The 10507-nt window shown below is 35.3% G+C and overlaps 4 protein-coding genes and 1 pseudogene across 4 annotated transcripts; 2 read left to right on the forward strand and 3 right to left on the reverse strand.

Moving 5' to 3' along the window:
- The first annotated feature begins 523 nt into the window (after positions 1-523).
- On the forward strand, positions 524-6108 carry LOC119603531 (serine protease 53-like). The gene is made up of 2 exons (XM_037955574.1): positions 524-1322; positions 5269-6108. Exons 1-2 carry the CDS (start codon positions 555-557, stop codon positions 6061-6063), a joined length of 1563 nt encoding a protein of 520 aa, XP_037811502.1. The 5' UTR covers positions 524-554; the 3' UTR covers positions 6064-6108.
- Positions 3726-4583, reverse strand: LOC119603510 (trypsin alpha-4-like). Its single transcript, XM_037955552.1, has one exon. The coding sequence runs from the start codon at positions 4545-4547 to the stop codon at positions 3771-3773; it is 777 nt and encodes a 258-aa protein (XP_037811480.1). The 5' UTR covers positions 4548-4583; the 3' UTR covers positions 3726-3770.
- A 278-nt stretch (positions 6109-6386) lies between the features above and the next one.
- LOC119603533 lies at positions 6387-7049 on the reverse strand (annotated as a pseudogene).
- Positions 7050-7498: 449 nt separating this feature from the next.
- Positions 7499-8320, forward strand: LOC119603542 (trypsin alpha-4-like). The gene has a single exon (XM_037955584.1). The coding sequence runs from the start codon at positions 7508-7510 to the stop codon at positions 8276-8278; it is 771 nt and encodes a 256-aa protein (XP_037811512.1). The 5' UTR covers positions 7499-7507; the 3' UTR covers positions 8279-8320.
- Positions 8321-8746: 426 nt separating this feature from the next.
- LOC119603512 (trypsin alpha-4-like) lies at positions 8747-9525 on the reverse strand. The gene has a single exon (XM_037955554.1). It carries the CDS (start codon positions 9515-9517, stop codon positions 8747-8749), a length of 771 nt encoding a protein of 256 aa, XP_037811482.1. The 5' UTR covers positions 9518-9525.
- Between the last annotated feature and the right edge of the window lie 982 nt (positions 9526-10507).

The raw sequence follows: 10507 nt of genomic DNA on the forward strand, positions 1-10507 counted from the left end.
AAAAATATTAAAATTTCTTTATAGTTCCAGAAGAACTTTCAGAGAATAGAACGATCAATATATGCCATCACAATATTTGAGAATATGTTCCATCAAAATAAAGCTCTCTCTCCGGCAATCGAATTTTTCATTTAAGATCTATTGTGATTACGATCCTGATTAATTAAATACTAAGATGACTCAATATTCAAGCATATTTTACAAAACAAACTTTTCTATATTTGTAACAATTGTTTCTCTCAGTGCATTTAACTAATCAGAATAATGCATTTTGTAAAATAATTTTGCACTCTAAGGCCTTAAAATTTAACAAAAAACACGTTAAAATGTTTCTACTGATATAGTAATATCTATATCAAATTGTTAACAAAAGAAGAATACCCTCGGACGTTCCCACCACTAGAGCTATACTGGACATATCTAATAAATATTTACATAGACAAGGGCTTTAAGCAAATATATACTAAGAAATGCACTTTTTGAAATACTAAAATTTCCGATATAAATACTGGCGTTAATAGGTACTTCACATCAAATCGTGTTCATTCAACAACATGTTAAAGTTTGTAATTCTATTGTCAGCTGTTGCCTGCGCTTTGGGTGCTGCTGTGCCTGAAGGTATGCTGCCTCAATTGGATGGTCGTATTGTGGGTGGTGTGGCCACCACTATTAGCGATTACCCCTGGCAAATTTCCCTCCAACGTTCCGGTTCACACTCTTGCGGTGGCTCCATCTATAGCTCTAACATTATTGTCACAGCTGCTCACTGCTTGCAATCCGTTTCTGCTTCCGTCTTGAAGGTACGTGCTGGTTCCACCTACTGGAATAGTGGCGGTGTTTTGGTTAGTGTTGCTGCTTTCAAGAATCATGAAGGTTACAACTCCCGCACCATGGTCAACGATATTGCTGTCATCAAATTGGCCTCTTCCTTGACCACCAGTTCGAACATTAAGGCCATCGCTTTGGCTTCTACTGCTCCCGCAAATGGTGCTGCTGCTGTAGTTTCTGGTTGGGGTACTACTTCATATGGTGGTTCCTCTTTACCCACCCAATTGAGAGCCGTTGATGTTACCATTGTCAGCACCAGTTCCTGCGCTTCTTCCACTTATGGTTATGGTTCGGAAATTAAGTCCAGCATGATCTGTGCCTACACTGTAGGCAAAGATGCTTGCCAAGGTGATTCTGGTGGCCCCTTGGTTTCCGGTGGTCAATTGGTTGGTGTTGTTTCTTGGGGTTATGGTTGCGCTTATGCCAACTATCCAGGTGTCTATGCAGATGTTGCTGTTCTCCGCAGCTGGGTTGTCAATACCGCTAATTCGATTTAAAATGTTTTTCTCAAACGATATATAAATAAACTTGTGGAAATTCTAACAATATATCATTTTGTTTGAATTTATAATTATTTTTTTAACGTATAATGTAGTAGTTCTAGTTTGACCGAAGGTCATGGGTTCGAATCCTAACTAACTAACTAACTAACTAACTAACTAACTAACTAACTAACTAACTAACTAAGTAACTAACTAACTAACTAACTAACTAACTAACTAACTAACTAACTAACTAACTAACTAACTAACTAACTAACTAACTAACTAACTACTAACTAACTAACTAACTAACTAACTAACTAACTAACTAACTAACTAACTACTAACTAACTAACTAACTAACTAACTAACTAACTAACTAACTAACTAACTAACTAACTAACTAACTAACTAACTAACTAACTAACTAACTAACTAACTAACTAACTAACTAACTACTAACTAACTAACTAACTAACTAACTAACTAACTAACTAACTAACTAACTAACTAACTAACTAACTAACTAACTAACTAACTAACTAACTAACTAACTAACTAACTAACTAACTAACTAACTAACTAACTAACTAACTACTAACTAACTAACTAACTAACTACTAACTAACTAACTAACTAACTAACTAACTAACTAACTAACTAACTAACTAACTAACTAACTAACTAACTACTAACTAACTAACTAACTAACTAACTAACTAACTAACTAACTAACTAACTAACTAACTAACTAACTAACTACTAACTAACTAACTAACTAACTAACTAACTAACTAACTAACTAACTAACTAACTAACTAACTAACTAACTAACTAACTAACTAACTAACTAACTAACTAACTAACTACTACTAACTAACTACTAACTAACTAACTAACTAACTAACTAACTAACTAACTAACTAACTAACTAACTAACTAACTAACTAACTAACTACTAACTAACTAACTAACTAACTAACTACTAACTACTAACTACTAACTAACTAACTAACTAACTAACTAACTAACTAACTACTACTAACTAACTAACTAACTAACTAACTAACTAACTAACTAACTAACTAACTAACTAACTAACTAACTAACTAACTAACTAACTAACTAACTAACTAACTAACTACTAACTAACTAACTAACTAACTAACTAACTAACTAACTAACTAACTAACTAACTAACTAACTAACTAACTAACTAACTAACTAACTAACTAACTAACTAACTAACTAACTAACTAACTAACTAACTAACTAACTAACTAACTAACTAACTAACTAACTAACTAACTAACTAACTAACTAACTAACTAACTAACTAACTAACTAACTAACTAACTAACTAACTAACTAACTAACTAACTAACTAACTAACTAACTAACTAACTAACTAACTAACTAACTAACTAACTAACTAACTAACTAACTAACTAACTAACTAACTAACTAACTAACTAACTAACTAACTAACTAACTAACTAACTAACTAACTAACTAACTAACTAACTAACTAACTAACTAACTAACTAACTAACTAACTAACTAACTAACTAACTAACTAACTAACTAACTAACTAACTAACTAACTAACTAACTAACTAACTAACTAACTAACTAACTACTAACTAACTAACTAACTAACTAACTAACTAACTAACTAACTAACTAACTAACTAACTAACTAACTAACTAACTAACTAACTACTAACTAACTAACTAACTAACTAACTAACTAACTAACTAACTAACTAACTAACTAACTAACTAACTAACTAACTAACTAACTAACTAACTAACTAACTAACTAACTACTAACTAACTTAACTAACTAACTAACTAACTAACTAACTAACTAACTACTAACTAACTAACTAACTAACTAACTAACTAACTAACTAACTAACTAACTAACTAACTAACTAACTAACTAACTAACTAACTAACTAACTAACTAACTAACTAACTAACTAACTAACTAACTAACTAACTAACTAACTAACTAACTAACTAACTAACTAACTAACTAACTAACTAACTAACTAACTAACTAACTAACTAACTAACTAACTAACTACTAACTAACTAACTAACTAACTACTAACTAACTAACTAACTAACTAACTAACTAACTAACTACTAACTAACTAACTAACTAACTAACTAACTAACTAACTAACTAACTAACTAACTAACTAACTAACTAACTAACTAACTAACTAACTAACTAACTGCAGAGTCTATAGCATTACTGCAAACTCCTTATTGGGCTGTTGTGACTGTGGGATAGGAGATTTCAAGCAATAATGTACCAACATTATTATTAGCGAAATCCTCTAAAGTTTTCGAAATTAAAAACAGACCATTTCGTCTGTATTGCAAAATTAATATGTAATAAAGTTTTCGTTATATATTTTCATTTATTTTTTTATATCGTGAAAACATTTAGATAGTTGAAGCTGTGTTTTCAACCCAGCTGCGGAGTACAGCAACATCGGCATAGACACCGGGATAGGAAGCGTAAGCGCAGCCATAGCCCCAAGAGACAACACCAACCAAAACACCGCCGGAGACCAATGGACCACCAGAATCACCTTGGCAAGAGTCCTTTCCGATAGCGCTGGCGCAAAGCATGGTAAGTTTGATTTGAGAGCCGTAACCGTAAGCGGCAGAAGTGCAAACGGCAGCGCTGATTATTTGAACATCGACGTATCTCAATTCAGCAGGAAGACCATTGTAACTAGAGCCAACAGAGGTGGTACCCCAACCAGAAACAGTTGCAGCAGCACCAGTAGGAGGAGCCACAGTAGCCAAGCTAATAGGCCGGATGGTAGAGGACATGGTCAAGGAAGACTCCAAACGGATGACAGCAATATCGTTAGCAAAGGTGTAAGGATCGAAATTTTCATTGTTCTTGAAAGCAGCAACCTTAACCAAAACACCACCATTACTCCAGAAGGTTGAACCAGCGCGAACCTTTAAGATTGAGGCGGTAACCGATTGCAAGCAGTGAGCAGCAGTCACTATGATGTTAGAGCTGTAAATGGAACCACCACAAGCGTGAGAACCGGAACGTTGAAGAGAGACTTGCCAGGGGAAGTTGCTGATGGTGGTAACTTCACCGCCTATAATGCGACCATCCAATTGGGGCAGCATACCCTCTGGCACAGCAGCACCCAAAGCGCAAGCAATGGCCGACAACAAAATCACAAACTTCAACATACTAAAGAGTTAGTAAACTATATTGATTCTCCGAAATTTTTCAACTTATATAGCAAAAAAAAAAAAATAAAAGAAAATTACTTTATTTCTAATCCTTATGATAAGATTATTAAAATTTTAAGCAATAATATACAAATTTAAGTTCTGCAGAGTACTATATCCGGCCGTTCCAATATTCTCTATCCAAAATGTGATACTTTTAAAACTCAACTTTAAGGGTCTACGACCAATATCTCTAAAATATGCAAGTGAAATAACCTTATCATATACAAGCCATCTGGAGCAAACCACTTTTGGATCGATTAGAATTGAAGTGTCTCAGAATCAAATTATAATTCCCTAAATATTTGTATTATAGGATTGGACAGAATAAACCGAATCAAAAACGACCATTTACTGAAGTCTTGCTGTCTGAATAAAGTTTCTTTTATCATCTTTAGCTAAATCTTTCAAAACGGTATAATCTGATCTAAAGTTCTTAAAGAATGTTTGAAAATGTTTATTTACCTTTTAAAAAGTTTTGTTTTTAAGTCACTTCAGTTCTAATCGCTTCAAAATAAAGCAATAGATTAACCTATATTAACGTGAGATCACTTTTTTCTGATTTGCCAAACATTTATTATTGTTTTAATTAAAACTTTTAATAATCTTATCACTTGAGATAGAAAGTAAGTGGATTTCCTTTTTTTGCTATATAAACTCCGAAATTGTGAGGAATTAGTATAGTTTACTAATTTCTTTTAGTATGTTGAAGTTTGTGATTTTATTGTCGGCCATAGCTTGCGCTTTGGGTGCTGCCGTTCCCGAGGGTATGCTTCCTCAATTGGATGGACGCATTGTCGGCGGTGAAGCTACCACCATCAGCAACTTCCCCTGGCAAATCTCCCTTCAACGTTCTGGCTCTCACTCTTGCGGTGGTTCCATCTACAGTTCTAACATCATTGTGACTGCTGCTCACTGCTTGCAATCCGTGTCCACCTCTGTCTTGAAGGTACGTGCTGGTTCTTCCTACTGGAACTCCGGTGGTGTTGTTGTCAGTGTTGCCGCTTTCAAGAACCACGAAGGTTACAGCTCACGCACCATGGTCAACGATATTGCTGTCATCCGTTTGGCCTCTTCCTTGACTATGTCCTCCTCCATCAAACCCATTAGCTTGGCTACTGTTGCTCCTCCTACTGGTGCTGCTGCTGTAGTATCTGGTTGGGGTACCACCTCTTCTGGCGCCTATGGCATTCCCTCTCAATTGAGATATGTCGATGTTCAAATGCTCAGCACCTCCGCTTGTGCTTCCTCCACGTACGGTTATGGCTCTGAAATCCAACCCACCATGATCTGCGCCTACACTGTCGGTAAAGATGCTTGCCAAGGTGACTCCGGTGGCCCATTGGTTTCTGGTGGTCTTTTGGTTGGTGTTGTCTCTTGGGGTTATGGTTGCGCCTTCACCAACTACCCTGGTGTCTATGCTGATGTTGCCGTTCTCCGCAGCTGGGTTGTAAAGACTGCTTCAACTATCTAAATGTTTTTCGAGTTTAATAAAAAATTGTTTACGATCACCTAATAATTTGTGTATTTATTACTTCTATATTTTTGGTTAAGAAAATTGTTCGGAATCTGGACAAGTTTTCCGATACTGAATAAGTTTTCGTTATTCTGAACAAGTCTTCGTTAAGAAAGTTGTTCAGATTGTGAATAAGTTTTCGTTAAGAAAATTATATAAAATCGGAACAAATCTCCGTTATGAAAATTGTTCTGAATATAAACAAGTTTTAGTTAGAAAATTGTTCAGAATCTAATAAAGTTTAAGTTAAGAATATCGTTCAGATTATGAACAAGTTTTTGTTAAGAATATTGTTCCAATTGTGAAAAAGTTATCGTTAAGAAAACTGTTCAGAATGTGAACAAGTTTTAGTTAAGAAAACTTTTCAGAATGTGAACAAGACTTCGTTAAGAAAATTGTTCAGAATGTGAACATTGTTTCTTTAAAAAACTTGCTCAAAATCTGAACAATATTTCCTTCAGAACCATAAGTGGAAGAAGCGCAAGAAGTGGTGCTAACAATTGTAACATCAACGGCTCTTAATTGGGAGGGAAGAGAAGAAGAACCAGATACAGTAGTACCCCAACCAGAAACTACAGCAGCAGCGCCATTAGCAGGAGCAGTAGAAGCTAAACTGATGGCCTTAATATTAGAGCTGAAGGTCAATGAAGAGGCCAATTTGATGACAGCAATATCGTTAACAAAGGTGCGAGCATTGTAGCCTTGATGATTCTTGAACTTGGTTACACTAATCAAAATACCACCACTATTCCAGTCGGTGGAACCAGCACGTACCTTTAAGGCATTAGCAGGAACAGATTGCAAGCAATGAGCAGCAGTTACTATAATATTAGCACTGTAAATGGAGCCACCAATTGAGGCACCATACCCTCAGGTACGGCGGCACCTAAAGCGCAAGCAACAGCGCACAATAGAATTACAAACTTTAACATTTTAAATGAAAGTCTTTTGAAAATTGCGGTCTTATTTATGTAAATTCCAAAAGTATGATTCTTAAATATTATACTTTATATTAAACTTTTTATATCTCTAGTGGTTAGAACTTCAGAAGCGTGTTTTCAACAAGTGTAAAGAATTCATATCTAAAACATCATTTTAACCATTTCAAAATTGAAGATATATTTCCTGTTTTAATAAAATTCCTCCAGTAAGTGACGTCACCTTAGAAATCGCATTAAATGTTTTGTTTTTAATACACTCCAGTTCTAATCGATCTAAAATAAAGCATTAGATTAACCTATATTGACATGAGATCACTTTTTTTTATTATGCTAAACTTTTATTATTTTAATTAAAATTTTTAATAATCTTATCGTAGGAGCTAGAAAGAAAGTGGATTTCTTTTCTATATAATCTGAGTAAGCTCGGGATATTAGTATAGTTTCCTAATTTTCTTTTAAGAATGTTGAAGTTTGTGATTTTATTGTCAGCCGTTGTTTGCGTTTTGGGTGCTACCCTTCCCGAGGGTATGCTGCCACAATTGGATGGTCGCATTGTGGGCGGTGAAGTTACCACCATCAACAACTTTCCCTGGCAAATCTCCCTTCAACGTTCTGGTTCTCATGCTTGTGGTGGTTCCATCTACAGCTCTAACATTATAGTAACTGCTGCTCACTGCTTGCAATCAGTCTCAGCCTCCGTATTGAAAGTTCGCGCTGGTTCCACCTTCTGGAGCCATGGTGGTGTTTTGATTAAGGTTGCTGCTTTCAAGAATCACGAAGGTTACAGTTCACGCACTATGATCAACGATATTGCTGTCATTCGTTTGGACTCCTCCTTGACTATGTCCTCTACTATAAAACCCATAAGCTTGGCTACTGTGGCTCCTCCTACTGGTGCTGCTGCTGTAGTTTCCGGTTGGGGTACCACCCGTTCTGGCGGTTATGGCCTTCCAGCTGAATTGAGATATGTCGATGTTGAAATGCTCAGCACCTCTGCTTGTGCTTCCTCCACTTACGGTTATGGCTCGGATATCCAACCCACTATGATCTGCGCCTACACAGTCGGCAAAGATGCTTGTCAAGGTGACTCTGGTGGCCCATTGGTCTCTGGTGGTCTTTTAGTTGGTGTCGTCTCTTGGGGCTATGGCTGCGCTTTCGCTAACTATCCAGGTGTCTATGCGGATGTTGCAGTACTCCGCAGCTGGGTTGTAAACACAGCTTCAACTATCTAATATATCGAGTTAAATAAAAATATGATTAAGAACTTTTTAATACTTGATTTCTTTTACTTTTTAACATTCCAACAGAATCAGAAACTGGCAGTGTTCAATATAAAACACTGCCATTGGTTGGATTTTGGGAAACTGTCACTTCTACAAAATTCTCTTTAAGACTGAAATACAATAGTATTGAGAAAAAAACTTGCTACTGTCGAATCTAAATATAATTTCCAAGGTCAAAAGTGGTCTTAGATATTAAACTATTACACTGCTTAAAACTGTACCTCAAAGCTACATGGGAAGATTAGAATGAAAACTTTTCATTGAGACCGACAGCCGTTAATCGAGTTTTTAGTATTTGACACTGTTTTGAACCATAACAACTCTCTCATTATAACAGATATTTCCCAAAAATATTCTTAACAAAACACCAAACAACTTTATTTTTTTTTAAATTTCATCTTTATTTAACAAAATTTTTCAAATAGACGCCGCTGTATTAACCACCCATGAACTCAGCTCAAAAACATCAGCGTATACTCCTGGATAATCAGTAAAAGCACAACCATTGCCCCAAGAAACAACACCAACCAAAACACCACCCGACACCAATGGACCACCAGAATCACCTTGGCAAGAATCCTTACCCACAGTATAGGCGCAAATCATGCTAGCTTGGATATAAGAGCCATAATTATAGGCCGTCGAAGCACAAGAGTATCTGCTAACAATCTCCACATCAACAGATCTCAATTCATAGGGAAGTGAAGGAGAACCGTAATAAGTAGTACCCCAACCAGAAACGGCCGCAGCAGCGCCATCAACAGCTGCTTGAGTGGCTAAAGCAATAGGTTTAATGGTGCTCGATATGGTTAAAGAAGAAGCCAATTTGACTACACCTATATCATTAATTAAAGTTGCGCTATTATAATCCTCATGAATTTGGAAATCATCAACAGCTAACACATCACCACCCATATTCCAATAGGTAGAACCAGCACGTACTTTTAAGTTGGTTGCAGAAGCGTACCGCAAGCAGTGGGCTGCTGTAATAATTATATTGGGATTAAGAACAGCACCACCACAAGAATGAGAACCACTACGCTGGAGAGATATTTGCCAGGGAACGCTAGAGATGGTGGTGGGTATACCACCCACTATACGGCCATCTAATTGAGACTGTAGGCCCTTGGGTAGAGTGGCAGACAATGCACCCGTTATGCCAGATAGTAGGATAATAAATTTAAACATTGTTAAAGAAAGAGTATTGAAGAATGACTGAGTTCTTGAGTTTAAAGAAGAACTTTTATAATGAAAAAATATTTGTTACAAGAAACGACTTTCTTTACAAAATTTCAGCAAACTTGATAAGATTATGGATAACCGATATCTTTATATCTTTTGCACGATGCAATTCTTTTGTCATTTTATAAGCAAAACAAAAACTCTTTTTTCATGAAGTCTTGACTATAGACCAATCGATAGTCTTGACAATAGACCAGTCTATAGTGTGGACTATAGATCAGTCTATAGTCTGGACTAAATACCAATCTATAGTCTGGACTACAGACAAGTCTATAGTATGAACTAAGGATCAATCTATAGTGTGATCTATAGACCAGTCTATAGTGTGGACTATATAGTGCAGACTATAGATCAATCTATAGACAGTGTGGACTATAGACCAGACTGTCTGTGTGGACAATATACCGGTCTGTAGTAGGTACTATAACCAGTCTATGTCTAGACTATAGACCAGCAAATAATCTTGATTATAGACCTGTTTATATACAGTCTTGACTATAGACCAGTCTTAAAAGTTATGATTCATTTTCCAGGACCTAGTGAAGGGTGTAACAAATTCTCAAAATGTTTAATGGTTTTCATTTTGTTTAACGTAAACATTGTTACAATGCGTATTAATAAGAAATTATTGATAATCTTATATCTTTTAATTATTTTTTTTTTAAACAAATGAAGGCACAATAATTGCAAAAGATAATAATTATTAAAGAAGATAGAGTTTAAAGTATAACCTCTTACAAATTAAATGAAATTTTATGATAAAAATTATAATTCAAGGAATTTAAATAATTACTAAATTAAAAGAAATTAAATTATCTTTTAAACAGAAGAATAAAGAAATTTTGTAAAACTCACTGATTCAGTATTACGGATGGAAAATTTCATATTCGATCTTCGTTTAATATAAACTTAGATACATATGTTTAATTTTTAACT

Source organism: Lucilia sericata, unplaced genomic scaffold, assembly GCF_015586225.1.
Source record: "Lucilia sericata isolate MDLA Ls3-8-SP2 unplaced genomic scaffold, ASM1558622v1 Contig000310F_arrow, whole genome shotgun sequence".
Lineage (NCBI taxonomy): Eukaryota > Metazoa > Arthropoda > Insecta > Diptera > Calliphoridae > Lucilia > Lucilia sericata.

Excerpts from the sequence above, each read along its gene's own strand:
- LOC119603510 (XM_037955552.1), bottom strand. The coding sequence starts at position 4,547 with ATGTTGAAGTTTGTGATTTTGTTGTCGGCCATTGCTTGCGCTTTGGGT.
- LOC119603542 (XM_037955584.1), top strand. The coding sequence starts at position 7,508 with ATGTTGAAGTTTGTGATTTTATTGTCAGCCGTTGTTTGCGTTTTGGGT.
- LOC119603512 (XM_037955554.1), bottom strand. The coding sequence starts at position 9,517 with ATGTTTAAATTTATTATCCTACTATCTGGCATAACGGGTGCATTGTCT.
- LOC119603531 (XM_037955574.1), top strand. The coding sequence starts at position 555 with ATGTTAAAGTTTGTAATTCTATTGTCAGCTGTTGCCTGCGCTTTGGGT. Across the intron at positions 1,323-5,268 it reads TCAATACCGCTAATTCGATT|TATAGTTTACTAATTTCTTT; the intron begins TAAAATGTTTTT and ends GTGAGGAATTAG.